This window comes from Eretmochelys imbricata, chromosome 2 (genome assembly GCF_965152235.1).
Source record: "Eretmochelys imbricata isolate rEreImb1 chromosome 2, rEreImb1.hap1, whole genome shotgun sequence".
Classification (NCBI taxonomy): domain Eukaryota; kingdom Metazoa; phylum Chordata; order Testudines; family Cheloniidae; genus Eretmochelys; species Eretmochelys imbricata.
The window spans coordinates 49093309-49120781 of record NC_135573.1 but is presented as its reverse complement, the minus strand read 5'-3'; the positions used below and the strand labels follow the sequence as shown (position 1 = coordinate 49120781).

Below are 27473 nucleotides of genomic sequence, written 5' to 3'. Positions count from 1 at the left end.
GCTCGGATTGTTGTGGCCGGGGCCTCCCGGGACACGTGGTGCCGCAGCCGCCGCCGCTGCCGCCGGGGACGCCCCGCTCGCTGGAGGGCGGGCAGCAGCATGGCCGCTCTGGCCGAGGCGGTGAGCAGCAGCAGCAGCAGCAGCAGCGCGGGGGCCCCGGCGGCAGGCGGCGGCGGCAGCAGCAGCCGGCACGAGAAGAGCCTGGGGCTCCTCACCACCAAGTTCGTGTCGCTGCTGCAGGAGGCCAAGGACGGCGTGCTGGACCTGAAAGCGGTGGGTGCGCGGGGCGGGGCCGGGTCTGCCTGGCAGGGGGCGGTCGGATCTGGAGGGAAGCCGCTGGGGGGTTGCGGTCTGCATGGGGGTTCCTGGGCTAGGCTGGGATCTGGAAGGGGCTGATGGAGGGAGTGTGAGTGGGGGGTGGGGTGTTCTCCATGTGAACGTGAGGGGCTGACCTGCCCGGGGGTCCTGAGGAGAGTGGCGGGGTGGTGAAGGGGCTGAGGAGGGGGTGTCCAGACCTGTGTAGCGTGCGGGGGAGTGTGTGTGTGACTCTGACGGAGTGGTTGCTTGTCCCTGCCTGGGTGGGCCCACCTGTAAGGAGGAGTATCTTTCGGGGAGGACCCTGTTTGTGAGAGGGGTCTCCCTGTGTGGTCTTTGCAGTGGAGGTGGCCCAGTGGTGGGGTGGATGTGGAGCTGAACATCATTGGAGGGTGTAATGTGTTTTGGGATGGGGAGTCTGGAGCTAGTCTCTATGTAGGGGGTTGAATATGGGAAAAGGCATGGGGGTCTCTGGAACTGAAAGTGGTGTGTGTCTGTCTGTGTGTGTGTGTGTGTGTGTGTTTGAATAGACAGGCTTCTTTCTCATGCGCTATTTCCCATAGTTCTATACAAACTATAACTTTCCCCCATTCACTTTCCAGAGAGAAACTAAAAGCTGTATTAAGACTCCTTTCTCAATCAAAGTGCGAAAAGGTTGCAGTTGGCAGGGGCTGGAACACAAGCAGGATCCTCTCCCAAGGGAGAGTGGAGTCCTGTCAGAGCAAGCGTTTTCTTCCTTTCTAGTTCCCCCGCAGTGTAATGGGGCTGGCTTGTAAGTTGGTAGGATCTGTGGAGCCCCAACAGGTGGCATGAATCAGCTGTGACCGAGGCCAGCCCAGGTTGCAAAAGAGAACCTTTTCTGTCTGAGAACCAAGCAGAGAGTAAAAACGCCTTTATTAGTGTATCTGTGTCTGGAGGCAGAGAGGACTAGGGGCTGAACAGGGTTGGGGGAGGAGTGAGGCTAGGGGTGGAGGTGGTCTGGGGGCAGACAGGGCTGGAAGTGTGGTATTCCTTCCCTGACCCCAGTGGGGGCTGGGCCCAACCCGTGCCCCCCTGAACATTCCTCAGTGCCCTGCTAGGGGTGCAGTCATGCCCCACAGTTTGGGGACCACTGGTATAAGGCTTGTGCTGGTCTGTACTTGTAAGGCTTTCTCTGTTGCATGATTTATTTCAAGGATTGGATGGTCATTTTTTGACGAGCCAAGAGGTTTCAACTTTCCAAGAGACCAAAAGGCTCTCTTAATAGGTACAGAATGGAACAGATTGTAGGCACCTTACCCTTGGGTGAGCACTCGTGGAGACAGATCTCTGCATAAGGTGTAGCCCCAACTTAGTTCAAGAGGGCATGGTGAGGCCGCCTGCCAGATCATGATGAACTGGATCTCTAGTCTCCATAATTTGGGTTGTGTTGTAGAGCTCTGGCCACTCTGGATTTATGTTTATGCATTACTAGTGCTTCTAACTTCCATTTTTAGAAAAAAGGCAGTTTGTGTATCTCATTTGTTCTGGAGTTATTTTAATGGAAGCACTTGTGAGATGGCTGAAATTTAATCAGCGAATGCAGATTATAGAATTCAGAACTTGTGTGACTTACACATATGTTCACAGAAACCTCAGAAAAGCAGTTATTGGCATCTAAAATTTCCTTGCCTGTTTTCTACCTATGACTGACAGAGATACTAGAAAATTTTGTGTAAAAGGAAGATCCTATTCTGTACATTACATCCTCCATTGGAAATTCGGGAATGTCGTGTGATACATTTTAATATTATGTTGTACTTGCAAACTCTGATTTTGCTGATAGAAAATTACTATCTTTTGGTTTTTGCATTTGCACAGAAGAAAATCAGGTGATTTCCAGCTAATTAATTTAAAAATGTATTAACTTTTTTAAAATAATATCCAAGATTACCTTAACTGAAACAGTTTAGTGAACACTTTTTCCTTCTGGTTTGCTCACATTATGCATTTGATAACAATGTGTATTGTCACTTTCACTATCTCCCTATATAAACAGTTTTTCCCTTGTTGAAAAGACCCTTAAATGTCAATAGGGGAGCAGAAAAACAGGTAATTTTAATGAACAAAAGGACTTTTAAACAATACAAAACAAAACTTTTCAGGACGTACTATTTCAATGGAGCTCAATCAGAAACTTAAAAGTATTCAGTTTCAAAGTTGATAGTATCCCTTTAACTCATTTCAGCACTTGTTCAAGCCATAAATTATGAGCAGCCCAAATTGAAGTGATTTTGAAATGGTGTGACGTAAAGTAGTTGTCTTGATACCCAATCAGATGTATCCAACTATTGCCAGAGATCTCATATTTGGAGTTTGTCAGAGATCCTTGATTTAACTGTACCACAAAGAAGTTGTATGTTGCGTGATGCTTTGCTGGTCAAGAGGTTGTGTTTGCTGAGGTCTTTTAAACTGTTTAGTGTTTGAAGTAGGGTGACCAGACAACAAGTGTGAAAAATCGGGACATGGGGTGGGGGGGTAATAGAAACCGATATAAGAAAAAGACCCCAGAATCGGGACTGTCCCTATAAAATCAGGACGTCTTGTCACCCTAGTTTGAAGTGACTTGGAGACTACTTATTGAAGAAAATCTTCACAGAAGGAAGAAGCAGGATGTTCAGACATCAAATCTTGATTCCACTGAAGTCAGTAACAGAATTTTAGTGGAAGCAGGATTTATCCCTACAGCCAGGTGCACACCCAAGAACTATTGAAGATGGAAAATTCGTATTACCTACAGATGAATCTCTTGAAAAAGGATGGATAATTTTGCCCAAACTGTCCTAATTACATAATTTATTTGCTATGTTGTTGTAGCCATGTTGGCTCCAGGATATTAGAGAGACAAGGTCAGTGAGGTAATATCTTCTATTGGACCAACTTCTGTTGGTGAAAGAGACAAGCTTTCAAGCTATGAGGAGCTCTCCTTCAGGATTTTTCACCAACAGAAATTGGTCCAATAAAAAATATTACCTTACCCACCTTTTCTCTAATTAGGAAATAACATGTACAATGAAAATTAATTTTTGCCAATTGACTGAGATCTCATGTACTGTTTTTAGTGCAAAATACAGTAGAGGTTAGCTAGAAAATTTTGTGCTCCCATATAATTAATAATAAACATCAACTGTTCTTTTTGGAGTTTTATGGTGGAGAAAATGTACTTTTTCTTAGTGTTTAGTATTGTGCATCAGCATTAGATTAGAAATGCTAATGACTAAAGTGCTGGGTCTGACTTGAAAATGAAACTTTTCAAGGGAAGCTTGGAGGGTAGCCGGAAGATATTAGGACTGTCCCAGATTGTACCATAGACTTCCTATGTGATACTGGACAAGTCAGTAAGCCTTTTTGTGCTTTAACTTTTTCGTCTGTAAAATAAGCATAGAACATCCGTGCCTTAGGGGCTGCTGTGAAGTTTACTTTATTATCTGTTATGAACTTTGATATCCTCTGAGACAGTTTGAGAAGTGGAAAGTATAAAAGTCAGTAATGATGGTTCCAAAGATGATGGAGCAAATGGAGATTTGTTTTGAACACTGTAATATATTTACATTATGGCCCATAATGGCTCCCCAAAAGTATTAGGGTTAATTTATTTAGTATTTCTAACTCTCATCACCATAGTATCTAAGGATTTGTCTACATGTTAAAGTTATTCTGGAATAAGGTAGATTATGAGTTTAAAGCAGAAAACTATTTTGGCATAACTCCATGTGTGGACACTCTTATTCCTGAATAACTGTGTCCACACATGGAATTCTTCCACAGTAGATATCCTGAATAACTCGATGTATACACAAGTCCTGAGTTGTCTGTCTGTTGTCCACTTTTTCATGTTGTCTCTTTCAGGGTCATGGTAGTATAGTAGTAGTGATGATTGATATTTAAAGTTTTGTCTGTTTTTACCCAGAAAAACAAAGAAAATTTGAGTGAAGAATGAAAATTAAGGCTTGGGTTTAAATCTTACTACTACTTTCACCATCGTGGCAGGTTTTCTAGGTTTAAGTCAGAAACTGTTTTCTTACACATTTTGTTTGCTGAGCTGTTAAGTATGAGTAGAAGATAGTAGTAAACTTTATTAAAGCACAGTCTGTGCTAAATAAATGTTTAGTACTTTCATGACCAATCAAACTGAACATCTGTTTACCCCAGTATCTGCTGTAAGGCAGTTATACATGTCTCTATTAAGAAAAGTAGAAACCAAGTGGCATACCATAGCTACATTTTCAGGGAGTTACAGAATTTCTGTAGGCAGGTGGCTCATGAATTTTAGTTCCAGTAGCAGGTATCTTTATAAGGCCAGGGGTTCCACATCTTAGAGAGACATTGACTTGTGAGCCGCCTATCCTCCCATTCAAAATCACTTACCATTTCTGTAACTCTTCTGTGACAACTATACCAGTTGTTTATATGGAAAATAATACTTAGAAGGCATTAAATAAATGTGTTTTTAGCTTCCTGATTTAGCAGCAGAATATGAAGAGGAAGAGGAGCTGGCTCTCTACCCGTAGTCCACTAGCAGGACTTGAAAAGCTTGAAAATCACAGTTAAACTGGCTGTGGGATTATGATTTGGGCATGTGATACTGCACAGTTGTTGTCTTGTCATTCTTTTTCCTTCTCCCACCCCCATTAGGTTCTGGTGCACTATCCCATAAGTGGTCACTAGGAGCAGTTCTCTCTTTAGATGGCTCTGAATGCCTGTCATTGGCAATAGTTCTAGCATTAGACACATACCTTGTTAACATTTAGAGGTAGATGGACTGTGGGGGGAGAACTGGGAGCTTGTCTACACTTCAAAATTAATTTGGATTAAAGGAGGGTGCGAATTTAAAATGCAACAGTTATTTTTCAGTCATTTCATGTGTGGACATTCTTATTCCAGAATAATGTCCATCCCCATCTGTGATGTTATCTTGGAATAACTGTGTGAGTAGACAAGCCTGGTCAAGGAGATGAAATAAAATTATCAGTGAAGAAGTGAGAAGGGAAGAAAGATGAGGAGGGAAAGGAGGCTCCAAAACAAAAAAATCCCACTGGAAAAGTAGAAACAAGAAAAGAGAGACTAAACTAATCACACCAGAAATGGTTCCTCGTGGCAGTCAGGTAAAAAGCAATGCTTGCAGAAATGCAAGTGCACACATTGTGTGCTACAGCGAGCAAGAAGAGCAGAGCTGAGTTGTCTGAGGTTTATATTTTTTTAAGGGGCAGGGAAGCAGCATACTCCTTACTTCTCATAACTAGTGGTATGCTGATGCTGCCCCTGCTTTGATAAATGTGCCTGGATTCTAATTTCAACCAAATACCAATGAACTACTTTTTAAAACTTCCTTGGAAGCATAAAATGGGTCACAGTTTAAATATTCACAGAATCTATGCATCATGCTGTGTATTTGTCTGCGAGTCACAAACCTTCGTAAGGGAAAGTCAAGTAATATTTGCCTGGGTTTATACTTATTTAAAATGGGAGGAGTTACTAGAAACGGTGACTACTGTGCAGCTATTTTCCACTAAAGATATTTTATTGAGCAATTCCAAATATGAGAAATTTGGAGGGGGAGAAAGGAGAGCTGATCCCAACTAAAGTGAAATGGCCTTTTTTCTTGTAGACCAGGCCTGTTGTGAGCCACCTTGGCACATCTGGTTCCCTGCGGCAGTGCTACCAACAGTGGGAGAATTGTTGAGAAGTCTTAGGTAAAATTTTCAAAAACACCTAAGTTCCAATTTTGAAAGTGACTTAAGTGTTTAACAGCCTAAGTCTTATTGAAAGTTAATAGGACTTAGACTCTTAAGGTGCTTTTGAAAGTTTTACCTCCCTGTTATTAAAACTTAGTGGAACATGGCATTTTTCATGAGTTCTGTAATTGTGTTGAAACCAGTTTTGTCCTGCCTGTAGCATCAACTAAAGGGTTTTCACAAGTTTGTGTGGTGGAGCATGATGGGGACAGTATAAACCCGTTGCTGAAAAATTTTGTCAGAAATAGGTCACTTTCCTCTTGTAGATGGGCTCTTTCTGAATCATCTGCCATATACAATTTTCAAACCCCTTTTATTTTAGAAGGGTGTATTTTTGGATGGGGGATGGGGCAATGCATTTGAGACCAGTCTGCTAGCTCAGACTAACTGTATAAAATGGATAGTTTTTTTAACGAGAGGTGGTAATAAAGACCACCATTAACTCCATTCTTCTGCAAGTATGGGGATGGGTTTTAATTCAGCTATGCAGCAGAATTCTTTGTTACATAAAAATGAAATTTTGTGATGCATAAATATATAAATGATTAAATATAAATCTAGAATAGACCGTTCCAGCACAGCTGTTATATTAAAAAATATGCCCTGTGTGATTTTCGTAGCATTGCCTACTATTAAAGTTGACCAACACTTCCCACTGTAAGGTCCTGTTTACAATTTTAACCATTTGGGCCGAGATGTTCCATACTGAGTGTCTGGCTCAGGCTGAATTTCTTTTTGAAAATTTCAACCAAAACTGTTCATCTATTTCCAAAACTGAAGCTAGAAAAAAATATATTTTGTCCATGTTATAGAACTCTGGTGCCCTAGTGCCACCCTCCCTGCCCCCATGCTTTGGAATAGGGACTTGAAATTTGGCAGGGGGTAGCCTTTAAATCAGGAATGTCTTTTGATGTCCCCCTGAAAATCCACCCACATTTGACCAAGTTATAAGCCTTTGAAAAATTGCAGCTCATGTATGGTCAGTCATCTTACATTTTAGCAGCTAAATTCCCTGAAGATTGTGTCCACACAGGGCATCCTCCAGTCGGGGCCCGAATAGGACTTTCCCTGCAGTTACGGATCTGGGCCGCTTTGGGCCAGGTCTGGGCACTGGAACTAAAAGCAGGAAATCAGTCTCCTGCCCAGACAGTGAGCAGGAGGAATCTATCTGATGGAAACATAAAGGGAAGAAGAGCTGGGCTTGAAGGGATATACTGGGACAAGGAGGCTGGGAAATAGAGGGGGGAACTGGGCCTGCGAGCAAGGGCAGGAAGGACATTGGAACTGGCTGGGCAAGGAGATTGGATCTGGGAGCCAGTAGGTGTATGTGGTGAGAGACAGGGATTAAGAATCAAGGCCCGGGGGGAAGAAAGACAGATCTGATGAGGAGCCAGGGTGTAGGGTAAAACTGGTACTGGCTGGGTAAAGAAACTGGGACAAGGAGCCAAGAGGATGATAGTAGGACTGGGAGACAGTGGGGACAGGGAACATGGGTAGGTGTGGGGTGTTGGTGATTGGAAGCCAGGAGAAGGGAGAGAAACATTGGCTAAAAAGATGTGCAGAGTAGAAGTGGTACTGGATGGAGAAAGAGACTGGGACGGAGAGTATAGAGGGGTAAGAGTAGGACTGACTGGGCAAGGAGATTGGAACTAGGATGAGAGTCCTGAGGAATGGAGATTGACTCTGGGTAGGCTAGGAGAATGGGACTGGGATAAGGAGCCTGGAGTAGGGAAGAGATAGAACTAGGACAAGGATAGGTTGAAGAGGACAGAGTAGAAGGGCTCACACACTGGGAGGAATGGGCAAAAGAGTCTGTGCCCACACTCCCCTCCAGAGCCTGGAACAAAACCTAGGATTCCTGAGTTCACCATTCCTCTGCTGTCAGCAAATAGGAGTGAAACCCTTTGGCAAAGTGTCTCCTCCCCCTAGCTTAGAAGGTGACAACTTATTACTTCTGTCAGTTACTCTGTCAGCTCAAGTGACAAAGGTGTAAAGGTTCCAACCCAGCTGATGACCTATGTGGGTCTCAATAAGATGCCACATGATAAAATTTGTTTTTTCCAGTTTGCTTATTTAAAAATCCTAGGAAATTACCCAAAAAACTAAATTAAAGGACTATTATTAAGTTTGCCTGTTTAACCTTAACTCAGTTTCTTGTGGCTATGAATAGTGAAAAGTCTTTGATTATATGATCATGTACCATTTTGTCCACAGGGATCTCTGCCTCCATCAGTTCACAGGCTGGACCTCCTCTGGGTATCATTCAGAGTTGTGTAGTGAAGGAAACTGTTGTCTGTAGGACCCCTGCTTTATTTGGTGTGGAAGTTGGAAGGTGTGTTGTGAATGAGGCAAGGGATTTCAGGAGTGATAGGATGGTCCCATGGTTAAGGCAGCTGAACACTGCCTTGGAGAATTGGATTCTAGCCCTCCCTCTGCCATTGAGTTCATATGTGATGCTAGTTGAGTCACCTAAACCATGCTTTTCACAGGTGGTTGCTAATTGTGTGTTCCTCATTTTCTGGTTTCCTGACATGAGACCCTGGGGTCTGATCTGCAGAAGAGCTGAGCACATACAGCTGCAACTGAAGTCAATGGGAACTGTGCTTTGAACCTAGAAAGTGCTATATACTGCTAAGTACTCTGAAAAATCAGTCTTAGATGTGTTAAATTTAGCACCCAAAATTAGTGGCTGCTTTTGACCTTAATCTCATTAGGTATGTCTACACTGCAATTTGAGAGGTATAATTGCAGCATATGTGTACATACCTGAGCTAACTTTCATCTAGCTACATCAAAGCTAGCTTGAGTAATAATAGAAGCGGAGACTCAGCAGTGGTCACTAGAGTATGTACCCAGGGTCCTGGCTGGGCAGAGCTAGTGGGTGAAGTTGCCTATGCTTTGGTATGTCTGCAGGTGCTGCAATCACACCATCTGATTGTAGTAAAAAGAAAAGGAGTACTTGTGGCACCTTAGAGACTAACTGATTGTAGTGTAGACATACTTTCTGTGCCTCAGGTCCTCATCTGTAAATAGAGATAATACCCCCTTCCCCCATGCACCAACACCCCCACTTTACAAGGAGTTGTAAACATTAATTAAATAATATTGATAAATTGGAGAGGGTTCAGAGAAGAGCCGTGAGATGCTTTAAGGTTTAGAAAATGTGTTTTATAGCGATAGGCTCAATGAGCTCAGCTTAACAGAGAGAGAAGCTTAAGGGGTGACTTGATTACAGTCTATAAGTACCTACATGGGGAACATATTTAATTATGGGCTCTTCAGTTTAGCAGAGAAAGGTGTAACAGGATCCAATGGCTGGAAGCTGAAGCTTAACAAATTCAGACTGGAAATAAGTCTGAAATCTTTAACGTTGAGAATGATTAACCATTGGGACAACTTACCAAAGAGTTGTGGTGGATCCTCCGTCGCTGACAACTTTTAAATCAAGAGTGGATGTTTTTCTAAAAGATCTGCTCTAGGAATGTTGTGGGGAAGTTCTGTAGCCTCTGTTACACAGGAGTTCAGACTAGATGGTCACAATGGTCCCTTCTGGCCTTGGAATCTATGAAGCAGTCAGATATTATAATGATGAATGCCATAGAAAAACCTATGAGGAAATTAATTCTGGCTTTAGAGCAGGGTTTGAATATTGTGCAGTAAATAAGGCATAGGGCACACATTAAACAACAAGGAGAAAACAGAATATTGAATAGCTGCTCATTAAGTGAGCACAGTCCATCCTCTGCACTGAATGAGTCAGAGGTCCTGTGAAAAAATAGTGTATGATCATATAAGTAAGGATGGCCGTGAAAAAAGCTAATGCGGTCTTGGGATGCATCAGGCAAGGTATTTCCAGTAGAGATAAGGATGTGTTAGTACCGTTATACAAGGCACTGGTGAGACCTCATCTGGAATATTGTGTGCAGTTCTGCTCTCCCATGTTTAAGAAGGATGAATTCAAACAAACAGGTACAGAGAAGGGCTACTAGGATGATCCGAGGAGTGGAAAACCTGTCTTATGAAAGGAGACTCAAAGAGCTTGGCTTGTTTAGCCTAACCAAAAGAAGGCTGAGGGGAGAATTGATTGCTCTCTATAAATATATCAGAGGGATAAATACCAGGGAGGGGGAGGAATTATTTAAGATCAGTACCAATGTGGACACAAGAACAAATGGATATAAACTGGCCATCGGGAAGTTTAGTGTTGAAATTAGATGAAGGTTTTTAACCATCAAAGGAGTGAAGTTTTGGAACAGACTTCCAAGGGGAGCAGTGGGGGCAAAGACATATCTGGCTTCAAGGCTAAGCTTGATAAACTTATGGAGGGGGATGGTATGATGGGATAGCCTAATTTTGGCAATTAATTGATCTTTGACTATTAGCCATAAATATGCCCAATGGCCTGTGATGGGATGTTAGATGGGGTGGGATCTGAGTTACTACAGAGAATTCTTTCCTGGGTGTCTGGCTGGTGAGTCTTGCCCACATGCTCAGGGTTTAGCTGATCGCCATGTTTGGGGTCGGGAGGAAATTTTCCTCCAGAGCAGATTGGCAGAGGTCCTAGGGGTTTTTCACCTTCCTCTGCAGCGTTGGGCACGGGTCACTTGCTGGAGCATTCTCTGCACCTTGAAGTCTTTAAACCACGATTTGAGGACTTCAGTAGCTCAGACATAGTTAGGTTAGGGCAGGGATCTCAAACACAAGTTACCAGGAGGGCCACATGAAGACTAATACATTGGGGCCGCATCACTGACACCCCTGCTGCCCATGGCCCCACCCCCACTCCACCTCTTCCATGAGGCCCCGCCCCTGCCCCACCTTTTAAAATGAGATTCTTTCTACCTATCTTTGCTGGATTTCCAGGTAGAAGTTAAGCTTACTAAGCCTTTTGAAAAAGGTTGGGGATAATTCTGGAGACTTAATCAACATTTCTGTTCTCTAGTGAAACATTTCAATTGTCCAAAGCCATGAGCTATTGCTAAGTGTGTAATGGCTTCAACATTTGTCCATTAAGTTGCTGTGCTATGTTTCTATCTCATTTCTTTCTATGTGTTTAGATAGCTTTAGTATGGAACACGCTATATAAAAGCAAAATCACTTCTACTCCCAATTCTAATTGTGTATTACATTCTTAATACAAGGGTCTGTATTAAAGGCATTCTTAATTATAAAGTTGCTACACTCTGTTATGTCTTATGATTTCTACATTTCTAATGGAACACATGAAGAGTCAATCTGCTTTGTCACTCTATAAGTGTTTCCTCAATGATTTGGAGAGAAGGTCCAATGGTGGGATCCAGAAATTTATTTACAGAAGGTAGCTGCTCCATTTTATATCACACAAGATACACTGAAAATCTTTTGGCTAGACTACCCCTAGTTATTGAGGCTTTAACTACTCCGTGATGTGTGGTTCTAAGGTGAACATGAGTTAATCCAGCATAGAACTGGATTAGTTTTTCAAAGTCACCAGAGGAGGTAGACTTCTTTCTAGCCTCCTCTACTCTGAGGGTTTATTTGGTTATTGTTGCAGAGAGATACTGCCCTCCTCCTTCCATATTCTCATTCTCCACCTTCCAAAAAGAAATTTTCAGACTTTTTTATGGGGGAGAGGGGAGGAGAGGGATTGGTTATTTAATATTTGGGACATGCACAGCACCTTTGTACTCTTTCCTGCATGGCATATACCCAGCTGGCTACGGAATAACTGGCCCCTATGTTGAGGTAACTGGCGGTTTCTCTGAGCATGGACTGTAGAGCCCTGTGTGCCATTTTTGTATGGAGTTTGGCTGGACTTAGCCAGGGACTCTGATCTTGAAGGACAGTGGTGCAGAATGTGCAAGGCCTTTTGTTTGTGGTTTGTGTTTTGTTTAATGTTTCTCACGAATTTATCACTGTTTGTTACAAAAATTTAAAAAATGGGTGAAAACTGATACAAAAAAGTCAGTCAGTTTTTTAGGTAAATATTAGCAGTTAATATTGTGGGATGGAAGGAAAGAAGAAGCAACCAATAGAAAGGTAATAGTAGTGAAAGTAAAAGCAGTTTAATGCTGGTTCATTTCATTAGCTGTACATTAACTGTGCATACACACACGCATTCATGTACATGTGCGTATCTTCCACTACGTTGACTTACTTTAACAGACAGCCTTGCATTTACAGTCAGACTATTTTATTATTAACATAAGAAAATCCAGTCCATTAGGTAGACGTGTTTAACATAATCAGTACTTTTCATGTACTTAAGTGGTCCAAAATTTGGGTTAATATCTGTAAAACCTGAATAATAGCTTTTGTAAGAACTGGGAATTGTTTTTTATTAAAAATTGGTAAAAACTGAAAACTAAGGGCCTTAAAAATGTATAATTGGGCATCTGTGAGTGTTGAACAGTGAACCCTTTCCCTTCAGAATTATGACTAGAGCAGTGTTTCTCAATCTTTTTGAGTTCAGGACCATTTGTAAACTTTGATGATTTGTTGCAACCCAGAGGCCGCCCTCCTCCAGGGGGGATGTCGGACGGGGACAGAGGAGCTCAGAGCTAAGATTCCAGATGCTCCAGCCAGATGTGAATAGCTGGAACCCCAGCAACTGGGGATGGGGGGGGTGAGCCAAGATAATCCCCCCAAAACACACTGTCCCCGCATATGGCCCATGTCAGAGGTGGAGGGGAACCTGGGGAAGGAATTTTGTGGGAGGGGGCAGAGGGATATGGGGTATTGGGGGGGGGGCTGGAGAAGGATATGGGGTCAAAGCAGTGTGGGGGAGGGGCTGTGAGCCTATAGTGCCGCCAAAAACATAGCCCCACGCATTACCCGTAGGCAGCAGAGGGTCAAGGGGTAGGGGGAATTTGAGGTCCTGGCGGTAAAGTGGGGGGAATGGAGGAAGGAATTAGTTGGGGTATAGGTAGCATGACAGAGGGGAAGTCACCTGGCTGAGTGAGAGGGGTATATTGGGTGGGGGCAAGCTTCGTGGGGAGGACAGGAGTGGAAGATGGGGTGCTGCTCAGTTGCAGAGCAGGATGCACTTTGGGAGGCCAGTACTTATTGGAGAACACGACATCAACTGTTCCCTCTCGGCTCCTGTCCTTGTAGGTGGCGGGGCTTGGCTCCCTGCTCTGGGTGTTACATACACCAGTGTCAAAGTACTGCTCAGGTTTAGCATGGCCACCCTGCTGGGGGGGGGGGGGAGTGGGAATTTGTGTGAGTGACATTGTGGCCTGGCTCATGGGGTCATAGCGCCCAGCTTGCCCACCGTTGTCATTACGGAAGAGTCGCTAGGCCAAACCTAAGCGTTACTGCAACCCTGTGTACCAGGTCACAACACAGGGAGCAAGGAGCCAAGCCTAGCCAGCCCTGCAACTCTTTGAAGTGTTCTGGTGACCCAGTTTAAGGTTGTGACCTGTAGGTTGTGAAACCAGGGACCTAGAGTCTGTAGCACTCAGGAAGCTTGCTGAGCTTCAGGTGAGCAGCCTAATGGGCCAGCCTTTTGCCTTGGTGTGCAGATTGCTGACACTTATCTCTGTTCTTTTAACAGGCTGCTGATACTCTTGCTGTGAGACAAAAAAGAAGAATCTATGACATCACCAATGTTTTGGAAGGCATAGATTTAATTGAGAAAAAGTCAAAAAACAGCATCCAATGGAAGTAAGAAGTGTCAATTCTGCAAGTTTTCACATTCTCAAGGGGGGAAAAGTTGGCCTAATTCCTTTTTCCTTGGCTATATTCAACAATAATTAAAATTCATTTTGTAATCAGTGGTAGCCTATGTAGAATATGTCAGTGGTCTCAATCCAATTCCTAATGACCAGGTGTCCTCTCTGCAGTTGGCATCCTTGCTTTCAGAGAGGCCAAGAACTGAATGGTGCTAGAGACTGAAGTACTCTGAACTGTGAAGTCTGAGGTTTTCAGCATATTTGAGGGGCAATTTAGCATTGCTGTTTTTCATATTGTACTGTGTCTAGATTGACAATCCTGAAAAGTGAATCTGGCCATTTTCATGGGCACTAAAATTTATATAACATAACTTTATAACTTGCTACTCAAAAGAAATAAATCTTTGAACTTCAAGAAGAGTTTGGGCAGGGATTGGAGATGTGGCTCTGATGTGTGTGGTAGAGTTGAACAGAGCAGTGCTAAGGACCAGGCAGGCAGTGTGCTAGCCTAAGATTCGGCCTATAAGAAAACATGTTCCATTCTTCCATCGCTCGTGTGAGGAGCTAACTAGGGGGAATTGAGCTGGGTACACAGTCCTGACACAGAAAACACCACCTGCCTTGAAAATGGAAATCAGTGACGGGAATCCTAATGTTGGCCCCACATTTAAAACATTTTTCAATATTTTTATACTTAAAAAAGAAAAGCAGGGATTTTACTACCTCTTAGTATTTCATAATATAATTAATATGGTGGGCTTAAAAAAAAAAAAAAAAAGCAATACCCATGCTTCAAACTCTGTCTCTCTCTCTGTAGTTTTTTTACATTATCATTACACATATTGTGACTGCATAAAATATTGTACCTTCTAAAAGAGGTGTAGGTGCTGGCTGCAATACGAAAGAAGTCATAGACAGACTGAGGTATCTTGAAGCAGAAATTGAAGATTTGGAACTAAAAGAAAAAGAGCTGGATCAGCAAAAATTATGGCTGCAGCAAAGCATCAAAAATGTTATGGATGACTCCACAAACAACCAATATCCTTTGGGACGTACATTGTGTGCATTCGTGAAATAGAATTAAAGAAGCACCAGTCATATATTAAAAGGTTGGTCACATAATATGACCTGCTCTAGAAGTGAGAAGATACTTGAACTAGGTGACCAAGGGGGGTTTACTAACTCTAGAAGAAATGGAATTGGTCTCAAGCATTTTTCTGTTAAAATATGATTTCAATTTTCTTTTGCACTGGTAGCGAAATTAACTCGCCTTGTGAAGCAAGTGCTATGAGACAATAGCGAGATCCATTAGGCTGTGGAATACACAGTGAGATCTAAAGGAGTAGAAGAAAGTTTGCTTGTGGCATTTTAAAACCAAGCTAGACAAAGTGCTGGAAGATATACTATAGGGAACAATCTTGTATTAGCAGAAAGAGACACTGGATGGTCTAATACAGTGGTTTTCAACCTGTGATCCCTGGATCCTTGGGGGTCCACAGACTATGTCTAAGATTTCCAAAGGGATCCCACCTTCATTCAAAATTTTTTAGGGGTCTACAGATGAAAAAAGGTTGAAAACCACTGGTTTAATAGGTCTTTTCAAGTTTTAACCTCTGTGGTTGTATCAATGGTAATCTGGAAATAATCCATCAGAAATTTACACAGTGGTAATTTTTTAATGCAGAAAATCCAGACTTTTAGCTTTAACTGAAATTAATTGCTTTTGTGGTTTTGTTAGATTTAGGATACTCCTGGATACTCTTCTTTGGTCGTTCATAGGATAGGATATCTAAATCTTTTGAAAAGATACATGAGTTGATAAACTCCTCAGGCTTGTTGAAACTGGAACTGAAATTATCCTGTGTGTAAACAGGTAATAAGTATATTGTTTAAACTATGTTTGCTCATTACTTTGTAACCACATTTAGCATTTTTAGGGCTAGTCTACACTGGCAGTGGTAAAGTGCTGCCGTGGCAGTGCTTTAACGTGGCTTGTGTAATCGTGGCAGAGTGCTGGGAGAGAGCTCTCTCAGCGCTCTAAAAGAGCCCGCCTCCGCGAGGGGCGTAGCTACCAGAGCTGGGAGTGTGGCTACCAGCACTGATGCACTGTCTACACTGCTGCTTTACGGTGCTGAAACTTGCTGCACTCGGGGCGGGGTGTGTGTGTGCGCGTGTGTTTTCACACCCCTGAGGGAGAAAGTTGCAGCACTGTAAAGTGCCAGTGTAGACAAGCCCTTAGAGGATATTGAACAAAATAGGTTCTTAGAGACTTTGGAGAGGGGAAAATGCACTCTTATCTATAAAATGAAAAGGAGGACTTGTGGCACCTTAGAGACTAGCAAATGTATTTGAGCATAAGCTTTCGTGAAGTGAGCTGTAGTTCACGAAAGCTTATGCTCAAATAAATTTGTTAATCTCTAAAGTGCCACAAGTCCTCCTTTTCTTTTTGCAGATACAGACTAACACAGCTGCTACTCTGAAACCTGTCTTATCTATAAGTAGCTCTAAAGCACTTAACACTGTATTATGATTGTTCAATAGAAACCGCTCCAATCAAATCAGTGATTTTTATCACGGCAGGGCCTGCTTAAATGGACAGATCATTAACCTGATAGACTACAGCTGTTCTGAAGTGAATCCAGTCAATACAGATAACATAACAGGTAAGGTCCCTAATCAGCAAAGCAATTAAATGTGTTTAAGTGCTATGCTGAATTAAGGCCCAAATGAGCAGTGAAATTTTAAATTTCCCATGGAATAATTAAATTTCCCACAGTAGCGCTTTACCATTGCCAGTGTAGACTAGCATGTGCAACTATCCATTTTTAAATGAATTATCGATTGTGAAGGCACAGTTTGGTCCAGTTTCGCAAAGCTCTGAGTGGAGTCAGTTTGCTGAGAGTGCTGGGAATGGAGTGGGATTGGGCACCCCAAGCCACCAGAGAAGGTCTAATAGTGAGTAGTGTACCAAACCTCGTTAACAAAATAATTTAGTAATTGGGATATAATTAAATCTCTAAAACAATGTAAGGCTAAGTTTTGTCTTGTGTGATACTGCAAGCTGAATACCTAGTAAGCAGAACAAAACCCAGAGTGCCTGGCCTCTACTTCTAAACGCTACAGATAAAATGACTTTCAGAAAACAGCTTTTACATTTGAAAAAGGGTAGATTTGAAATGAAAACTACAGTGATTAGTTATAACCTAGTTGAAACATTGACTAAGAACGTATTGCATGAAACTTCAAAACAGTTGATATAAATGATGGCACTGTCTCTGTAGCTCCAAATGGTCTCTCAGGGAAGTCCAGTCCTAAAAAACCACCATGTGCAGTACTCAGTTTGAAATAATTATTAGTTGAATGTGGTGGGATTACAGGATTAAACCCAAAATGTTATTTTCCAGGAGTTTTGACTAGGACCCATTTAAAAGTGGAAGGGAAAGCAGGTGCTTTCAAAGTTGTTGTAAGTGTATGAGGATATGGGTATATACACAATTTTTTAAAATAGAACTTGTTTTACACCTTTGGAAGCCCTGCCATGCCCTTGCATTAAGATATATTCAGAGCTCTCTGTCCTGCTTCTCAACATCAACAGGTTCCTATTTGGTGGTTTAAATTTTTTAAATTACATTTTAGTGGCTTACATTTGTTACAAAATAATTTATATGTTAATGGTGGCAGAGTTAGCAACTATCATTTGACTGCACCAAATTCCATCAGACAAAATCATTAAAACTAAATCATTTTGGTTCTAAATTATTTAGAAGAAAAACTTACATAACATGGATCTGGGAACCAGTTTTCTCTCTCTTGATAATGACAGTGTCTTGGTTTTGCTGTAGTTTTTACACAGAAACAGTAAAACATCTCATAGCTTTCTGTTCTGTTGACTTCTCTTAACTATACTTACAGCAGCCAAAGTTATTTTTTTCAGTAAAGTGAACAATACTTTTTCCAAGCTTCAGTGCTGACCTGTGTATTTTTATGGTTGACAGGTAAAACCTTCAACATAAGGATTTTTAATAGAGAAATTCCCATAACTATGAGTTAAATTCATGACAAACACAGGATGTTGTTTCTTTTCCAAGCCACTTGCCTCGACTATTCTGTAGGCTGCATTTAGTTTTTTGATGGGTATGTTGTCACTGGCAGAATTCATCCTGGATTCATCCAGAATTCGTGCTGATCCACGATAGCTTTGGACATCCTGTATCGTAGCGATATGATATTAACCAGACTTATCAGTAAAAAGGAAATGGTGATAGTATGTGTGAAATACATTTAAATAACATTTTGGAAACTTTCTAATAGTAGTCTAAGGCCAAAGCTATGCTTGAAAGGCTTTGCTGGTCTAGTTATTCTGGAATGCTATATTGGCAAAGCATTTATAATGTGCACATAGGTGGTAATGACAAAATTCTGCATTTGTGTAGCTGCATCCACCTTAAGGGTTTTTGCCACTGTTATGTCAGTCACAGATCCCACTCTTGACCAACATTAGCTATAACAGTAAAAATGTAAAGTGTAGACCTCACCTAAACAACACACTGTAGGAACACAAACTTCTTTTGTAAATGGCACTAAATATCAACTTCACATTCCTTAGGCAAAAATCTCAGCTTCTTACTTCTTTAAAATTTCCTTGACATAAATCACATTTTCATATGTCACTCATGAAGACATCTGTAATTGCTTCAATGGTAAGTTTCTGCTAGACTGTATTTTTGTAAGATGTTTGGAGCAGGTGGTTTAACCAGGGAAGACAAGGCCATAGTGGAGAAGCTAAATTAATTCTTTGCATTTGTCTTCACTGCAAAGGATGTGAGGGAGATTCCGATATTTGAGCCATTCTTTTTAGGTGACAGATCTGAGCAACTGTTCCAGATTGAGGTGTCAGTAGAGGAGGTTTTGGAACAAAGTGATACATTAAGCAGTAATAAGTCACCAGGACCAGATGGTATTCACCCAAGAGTTCTGAAGGAACTCAGAAATGAAATTGCAGAACTACTAACTGGTATGTAGACTATCGCTTAAATCAACTTCTGTACCAGATGACTGGTGGATATCTAATGTAACACCAATTTTTAAAAAAGGCTCCAGAGGTGATCCTGGCAATTACAGGCCAGTAAACCTAAATTTAGTACCCAGCAAACTGGTTGAAACAATAGTAAAGAACAGAATTATCAGACACATAGGATGAACATGGTATGTTGGGGAAGAGTCAACATGGTTTTTGTAAAGGGAAATCATGTCTCACCAATGTATTAGAATTCTTTGAGGGGGTCAACAAGCATGTGGACAAGGGTGACCCAGTGAATATAGCATACTTGGACTTTCACAAAGCTTTTGACAAGGTCCTTCACCAAAGGCAAAGTAAGGAGCCATGGGGTAAGCGGGAAGGTCCTTTTGTGGATCAGTATGGTTAACAGATAGGGTAGGAATAAATAGTCAGTTTTCACAGTGAAGAAAGATACACAGCCCAGTCTCCAGGATCTGTCCTGGGACCAGCGCTGTTCAACATATTCGTAAATGATCTGGAAAAAGGGGTAAACAGTGAGGTGGCAAAGTTTGCAGATGATAAAAATATATATATATTCAGATAGTTAAGTCCAAAGCTGACTGCAAAATGTTACAAAGGGATCTCACTAAAAGTAGGTGACTGGGCAACAAAATGGCAAATGAAATGCAAAGTAATGCACATTGGAAAACATAATCCCAACTACACATACAAAATGATAGGATGTAAATTAGCTGTTACCACACAAGAAAAAGATCTTGGAGTCACTGTGGGTAGTTCTCTGAAAACCTCCACTCAATGTGCAGTGGCAGTCAATAAAAGCTGACTGAATATTAGGAAAGGGATAGAAAATATCATAATGCTGATATATAAATCCATGGTATTCCCACACTGTGAATATTGTGTGCAGTTCTGGTTGCCCTATCTCTAAAAAAGATATATTAGAATTGGAAAAAGTACAGAGAAGGACAACAAAAACGATTAAGGGTATGGAACAGCTTCCATAGGAAGAGAGATTAAAAAGTCTGGGACTGTTCATCTTAGAAAAGCGACAGCTAAGGGGTGATGTGATAGAGGGCCATAAAATCATGAATGGTGTGGAAAAAGTGAAGAAAAGTGTTGCTTACTCCTTCACGTAACACAAGAATCAGAAGTCTCCCAATGAAATTAATAGACAGCATGTTTGAAAGAAACATAAGGAAGTACTTCTTTACACCACGCACAAACAACCTCTGGAACTCATTGCCAGGGAATGTTGTGAAGGCAAAAATTATAACTGGGTTAAAAAAAGAATTAGGTAAATTCATGTAGGATAGGTCCCTCAATTTGTTATTAGTCAAGATGATTAGAGATGCAATGCTCTGGGAGTCCCTATGCCTCAGACTGCCAGAAGCTGGGACTGGACGACAAGGGATGAAGCACTCAATAATTGAGCTGTTCTGTTCATTTCCTCAAGCATCTGGTGCCAGCCACTGTTGGAAGACAATTTAGTGGGCTAGATGGACCACTGGTCTGACCCAGCATGGCCATTCTTATGTTTTCATGCATTAACCATCAGACTTGAAAGAAAGCTGTTTGCTGTTTGAAACCTCTAGAAATGGGATCTTTTCAAATACCTCTCACCCCAGCCCCTCACCAAAAACACATATCCTACAATACAAAATGGCTATTTAATGAAGATCTAGAACCAGGGATTTCATATTCCTGCTATTGAGCAAAGTTCTTACAACATGAGGATCATTATTTGTATTTATTTTGTTACATAAACCTCACTGTAACATTAGATCCCTGTTTTTTTCCCATGGTTACTTTGAATTTAGAAAATGTTTGCAAGTGTAATCATGTTTATAAGAAATGGAACTTACAATACATAGCTACTTGATACTTTGAAACTACATACTTTGACAGAAGCAACATGAGCTATTAGGTGTCTTTTCCATCTGCTGTCATGGAAGGGGGGCTTGGTTGCCCCCGGGGCATTGTTTTTCCTAATGCAGGCTCTGTAGGACCTGTCCAAGTTCTGAGGTAGGAGATGCGGGGGGTAGGGCAGGACATGTTGGTCTGACCCACCAGAGGTTCCCCAGAAAAGACAACTCAGGCCCAGGCTTCCATATATTTTCTGGGGACAGCTGCAGCCAGGGGGAATCCCTGACAGTACAGTTCCAGTGGAGCCATGCTACTGGGGATAGGGGGAGCCAAGAGCTGGGGAATAAGCACATAACATCTGCACAGATGGCTCCACTCTTTTCATGGACTCCTCCTATTCCATGCAATTTGGGGGTGGTGAAAAACTGGGACCTCTCCCCCACTGGAGAATGTGGGAGACTCTCTGCAAAGATCTCTAGCAGAGATTTCCCTCCCAGGTTCCCCTCCTGGTTTTTCCACAAGAGGGGACAATGTGGTCCAAAGTTTAGAAAACAATTCTAGGTTACATAAAATGCCTTTTTATTTTTTTAACTTCTCTAGTTTTGCCTGAGGAAGAACTTCAAGATAATGTTCTCTGTTACCATGTACTTGTATGTACTATAGAGTTTAACCCAAAAATAAAAAAAGGTTATTACAAGAGTTCACTAATTATAAAATATGGAAACACTTAGCACTTCTCTCACTGTAAACCTCATTCTATCTCACAATATACTGTGAGAGAAAGAAGGATTATCCTAATTTCATAGGTGGGAAACTGAGGCACAGAGAAGTGAAGTGACTTTCCCCTGGTATTTCAAAGAGTCAGTAAGCTACAGAAAGAATAGTGGTGTCCAAGTGCACTGTGCAAGGTAACTACACCCAAATTGTACATCTACAGAGGCTGGAGTTCTGGGGACATTTAAAGCTAAGTCCTTGGATATCATGGTTATGAATACAAAGATGGACAGCTTTTCTTCAAGCTTTGCTCTCATTCATGTTATAATTTGTTCCTGAAGAACACCAAATTGTGCACGATTTGTATCAAACTAATGCTGAAGTGGCATTAGAGAAGAACTGTATTCCATCTGAGTGTACACAACCCAAGAATGTGTAAAATTACATATGGTTAACATTTCTTAAATTACTACTTCACCAGGAGACACACTTCTAGCAATTCAAGCACCTTGTGGTACACAATTAGAAGTACCTATACCTGAAATGGTATGTACAAACTGTTTGCTTACATATGTGTGGTGAGGGAGGGGTAAGGATGCCTGTGTTGCAGCTAGCAAGGTTTGTCTCTTCGGCTGTGTGGGAGGAAAAAATTAGGATTCACCTAATTGGATGTGGACTGATATTGGGTAAACAGTATTTTTGCACATCTTGGCAGAGTAAAAGTGATTGGACCTTTCAGTTAAAACAAGATACATTCGGTTTTCCACTTCCTTCTCTCTTCTGCTTGCAAAAGCCCCATAGCTGCTGTTTCCCTCCAGGCAAAAAGCAGTGGTGCTTCCTTCAGAGTCTGTCAATGGTGGTCTTTCAGTGGCAAGCTCCTCTCTTCCCAACCCCTTCCTAATTCTCAATTCCCCACTTCCCAAGCCAAGGAATTTGGAAACCCAAATCAGATCCACATAGAACAACGGAGGAAGCGGTAGAAAAACAGATAGAGGATCACAGAATAATAGAGAGAGCAAACTTGCTTTGACCAAGAACAATGAATTAAGACAATCTATTTGGCTTCATGTTTTTTACCTTCTGCTGTCTTCAATTTCTGTGATACAATGCTTTTCAGTTTTTCATGCTGCCTACATAGGTGGCAAACATTTTTTGTGCAGTAGTAGGAGGATAGTGATTCCATTTGATGCATTTCATATTTTAATTTGAGCAAGAAATGAGTAAAAAGCACCATAACTAAACAATGAGGTTATAAAAAATGCCACAAGGTGAACTGCAATGCTAATCTAGTGAGACTGTCCTTTGAACTGGTGGACACAGATAATTTGTATTAGAGTTGTCTCCCTGACTGAAATATCTCACCTGTTCCCAAAATAGAAAGATAATGACTTAATCCCATTAACTAGCCAGTGGTAGCAGCACTGCACATGCCAGATTGAATCACAAGAACTAGCTCTTTAACATGAAGGCTTTATGTTGACTATTCTGCAGGGAAATTGTCCCCATTAACCCTAATTTTCCTGTGTTCACTGAATCACAGGGATTTGGCTATGGTGGGACAGTTAGTTCTAATCAAGACAATTTTGCAGATGAGAAAATTATTTTAAAGAGGCTATGTCCCAGTGGTCAGTTTTTAGTGGGAATCCTGCTGTGATTCACAGCTAAGCTTGAATTCAATTACATGAGCATGGCACAGAATTCTGTACTTGAGTGCCATGTGTCAGTTGTTAATTATGTGAGAATGTAGAAGGGTTGTAATCTTATCGGTTATGGGGTGGGTTGGTTTTAAATCTTTTTCTGTGATATGTGAGGTTAGTTAACTTTGCATAAAACTATCTTAATGTGGTCTTATGACTAGAAAATTGTATGTCACCTTGCTATAGCACCTTGAGAACTTTATTCTTAAATAAAAGTTTTCTACTTAGGCAATTATGCATTTCCATTACTTTCTATGGCAATTGCTGCATGCAGTTATTTGGCTTAATTGTCAGTCACAAAGAATTGTAACTGTTGTTTCAATGTGCACCTTTAAAGGGACAAAACGGACAAAAGAAATACCAGATCAGTCTAAAGAGTAGTTCAGGACCTATCCATGTGCTGCTTATTAATAAAGAATCAAGTTCCTCCACACCTGTGGTGTTTCCAGTTCCTCCACCTGATGACCTTACACAGCCCCCATCTCAACCTGCAACTCCACTGACTCCCCCAAAACCTACTGCATCTACTGAGAATTCATCAGAGCAGCATGACATTAACCAGGAGCAGCATTTACCACATACCCCAGTTACAGATACACCATCAGGTGGGTCTCTGGTTTGTTCCCCCTACCCCCAAAGAGATTTGTTTAGAGCTCGGGTAGAGAAAGGGAATCAACTGTTAGCATAATGTAGCAGCTGCCAGCCTGAGACCTGACCCCAATGGAGTTACTATCAGCTGGCTGGAGGTTGCAGGGGGAGGTCACTATCCTCTTCCTGTTCTATGTTCAGACTTCTGTTGAAATGATTGTTCCACTTGCAATTTATCATCCTATACCAGAAACACCTCAGAAGTGATCCAGGAACCAGCCCACAACAGGGCTCTGGGCTGTTCCTCAAGGTGATTGCATGTGCTGTCTGAAAAAGGCTTCAAACCTCTACTGGAATGTAAAGCTTGAACATTTAACATTTACCTTTGACAAGCTTGTACTAGGACAGTCCCTGCTGTTGTTGCAAAAGGCAGTTGTATGTGAAAAACAGGCTCAGCGAGGGAGATTACCTGAACTTGTTTTTATCACTAATAGATAATTAAATGCTGTTTAGCAACATACTACATTGTGAACCAAATCTCTGAAGGGCCTTGAGACCTGTGCCTGGTTTTTGAAAGGAGATGACATCTCAAATACCGGCCATGTTCTACCAGTAAGACTTAGCCAGATACAGGTGTGTGCATATAGTTTACCATACCAAACTTTATAATATGTACTTTTCTGCCATTGTAGACAACAGTATGCAAGAGAACAATACAACTCCAGCAACTCCTTACTCTAGCCTTCCGGATTCCTTGCTGTATACGAGCCTTGCAACAGATACAACACAAACTACTGCTAGCTCAAATGACTATCAGGCCTTGCTTCCCTTGGATGTTAATTGTATTCTCAAGCCAAACTCATTTGATATAGCAAAGATGGATGAGCCCACAGGTAGGCAGACTTTCTTTAGTTTAACCCTTCCTGACAAAGCTAAAAGCAGATTTCCCAGGGGAGAAGAGGCCAGCAGTTTGTCTTGTCTGCAGCCTTTCCCTTCTCCCTCCTGCAGCTCTTTTCTTTTCACCATTTTGGCTGTGGTTTCTGTCTGGTTTGGGGTAAAGTGCATCTTGCATAAAGATGCTCCATTCTGGTATATTGGTTACATTCCCTTTGTAGTTATAAGTGTTTGTGCAACCTAAGAATAGCACCAGAAACTGTCCAGAAGGAAAAGTTAAGGGGTTTTATTATTTTTAGCCCAGTAGGATACTGGTCTGGTTGACTATCTCTACTGCTCTTGCAAGCATTAAATTATAAATGTAGCAGCCTAGCAGCTAACACTCTCCATTTCAATAGCTGTTTAATGCATAGAGCCTGGGTTGACTTTCACAAACAAGTGCTTTTGTGTTTAACAGGAACTATTAGTAGTGATATCATTGACGAATTGATGTCTTCAGATGGTAAGCATTTAGCATTCCTATCTTTTTTTAATAAGCAGAGTTATATTTTAAGAATGTGATTCATTTAAAGAAACATAGGCCTGGAAGGGATCTCCTGAGTCATTGAGTCTAGTCTTCTGCTATTGCAGGCAAATGTCATTCATATCTGAATTCACCACTTCCCTAGATGTTTGTTCAAATCTGATTCCAAACTTCATTACAAATATCTCATATTAAAACAGCTGCCACACAGGCCCCAGCTTCCTCATTTCCCCAGCAGTGCTTGACACCTGCTCTGCCCCCACTCCACCCCTTCCTGCAAGTCCTCTTCCTTGAACGTGCCCTGCCCCCAGTGTCTCCTGCATGCTGCTGAACAGCTGATCCCCAGCGGGTGGGAGGAGCTGATTGACAGAGCTGAAGGTGGGCAGGGGGTGCTGGGGTGGGGGTGGAGCTGATTGGCAGGGCTGTCAGTGGGTGCTGAGCACCTACTATTTTTTTTTTCCACGGGTGCTCCAGCCCCGGGGCACCCATGGAGTCAGCGCCTATGAGCTGCCAGCACCATTTTAACCATGACCTATTTCACTCCCACTTCTTTCCTGCTGCAGCTCCCCCTTTACACCCTTATTCGAGTTTCCATCACTAACCTGTTTTCCCTTCCAAACTGACCGTCACTGTCAAGGTATTAAGGCCCAAATCCTGCGAGCACTTACGTGTGTGAGTAATGTTATACATGTATAATACCTTTAGATTCAGTGATATTACTCATTTGCATTAAATGATGCCAGTGTTCAATTTTTTGCAGGCTCAGGGCCTAATTGAGTATCCAGTTGGTGAGAGAGAGAATGACTCAATGGTCAGGGTACTAGCCTGGAGACACCTGGGTTTAATTTCCTGCTCTGCTGCAGGCTTCCTGTGTGAGTTTGGGCAAGTCACCTAGGGCTTGTCTACACTTACCGGAGGATTGATGCTGCAGTGATCGATGCATGGGTGGTCAATAATCGACCGCTGATCGCTCTCCTGTCGACTCCTGTACTCCACTGGATCAAGAAGAGTAAGGAGAGTCGATGGGAGAATGTCTCCAGTCGACATCATGTAGAGTGGATCCCGCAGTAAGTAGATCAAAGCTACATCAACTTGAGTTACGCTATTAACATAACTCAAATTGTGTAGCTTAGATGGACTTCCATGCATAGAGTAGACATGGCCTCAGTCTCTTCATGCCTTATTTTCCAGTCTGTAAAGGGGGATAATAGCATGCCCCTACCTCACAGGAAAAATACATTTGAAGATGGTGAGGCACACAGCTGCTACAATAATGGAGGCTATATAATACAAGAGATCCACTGCTAGGTACGAAACACAAAGGCTGCTTAAGTGTTGCTTTGCTGCAGCAGAGGAGACTAATCTCTGTTACACTGCACTGGCTTTGCTGCAGGTAAGATGGCAAAGGAAATTCATTTAAAGCATAGTTAATAAATTGCGTCTGTGCATTTAAATTATTTTAAACCTTATTTTGGTGGAGTTGCACCAGGATCCCCAATGCACAGTCCAGTGATTGCAGATAACTACTGCCAAAGCAAAGCAAGTTGTAACATTTTGGACTACTGACACTGGACATCAAAGTTTTTATTTACCTTCTGCTGGAAATTATTTGAAATTTATAGGATGTTGCAAGGCAGAATTTCAAATATAATAGATTTCTGTGATGCTATGATTAACAAAACTGTTCTTGTTTTACAGTTTTTCCTCTCTTACGACTCTCTCCTACTCCTGGAGATGACTACAACTTTAACCTGGATGATAATGAAGGAGTCTGTGATCTTTTTGATGTGCAGATACTAAATTATTAGATTCAGTGGCAACCAGACTGTCATATCTACCTCTAACTTTATAACATTCTAGACTTCTTCATAACCTAAGTATTTTAAAGAATGAATGTATAACCTCTTAGTTCACTGACTCTGGGAGTGTATTTCCTTTTGCTTCCTTACCTACTTCACAAAACACCTTAAATTCAAAACCATAAGAAAGGGCTCTTATCAAAGTGTTCTCTGGTATTTTTTTACAAGTTACATTAATGTAACTCAGCTTTGAGATCCCAAGTTCTCCTCTTCTCCCCTCCCATTTTTCTTGCAGTCTTCTGGTCACGTAAAAAAAAAAAAGAGAGAAAGACCCAGGCTTGTCACTTAGCAGAATTTTCTTTCTGAAGCTTTACTGCCAAGAAGCTTTCTGTATGTTTTTAACCTTTCACTACAATTTTTAAAAAACGTTCACTGCCAAATTTTGAAGTGAAGGACATTAAATGGGTTATGTTAAATTGTTTCAGTGAACCAATTTTGTGAAGTGCCTTCTGTTTTAGCACTTTAAGTTTCTCACATTTTAACTTCTGACATTCCACTTTCCTAGATTATAGGAAAGGTCTGTTTGTAGTTTGTATTAAAGTGTGCCAATGCTTGTATATTAACAAGATTTTTTTAATAAAACTGTACAAACCGA

General features: G+C 41.6%; 1 protein-coding gene across 1 annotated transcript; it reads left to right on the top strand.

Moving 5' to 3' along the window:
* Nucleotides 1-27473, top strand: E2F5 (E2F transcription factor 5). Its single transcript, XM_077810069.1, has 9 exons — nt 1-273; nt 13603-13712; nt 14597-14760; nt 18379-18420; nt 21799-21863; nt 23352-23619; nt 24295-24495; nt 24954-24998; nt 26718-27473. The coding sequence occupies exons 1-9, from the start codon at nt 100-102 to the stop codon at nt 26825-26827; spliced, it is 1179 nt and encodes a 392-aa protein (XP_077666195.1). The 5' UTR covers nt 1-99; the 3' UTR covers nt 26828-27473.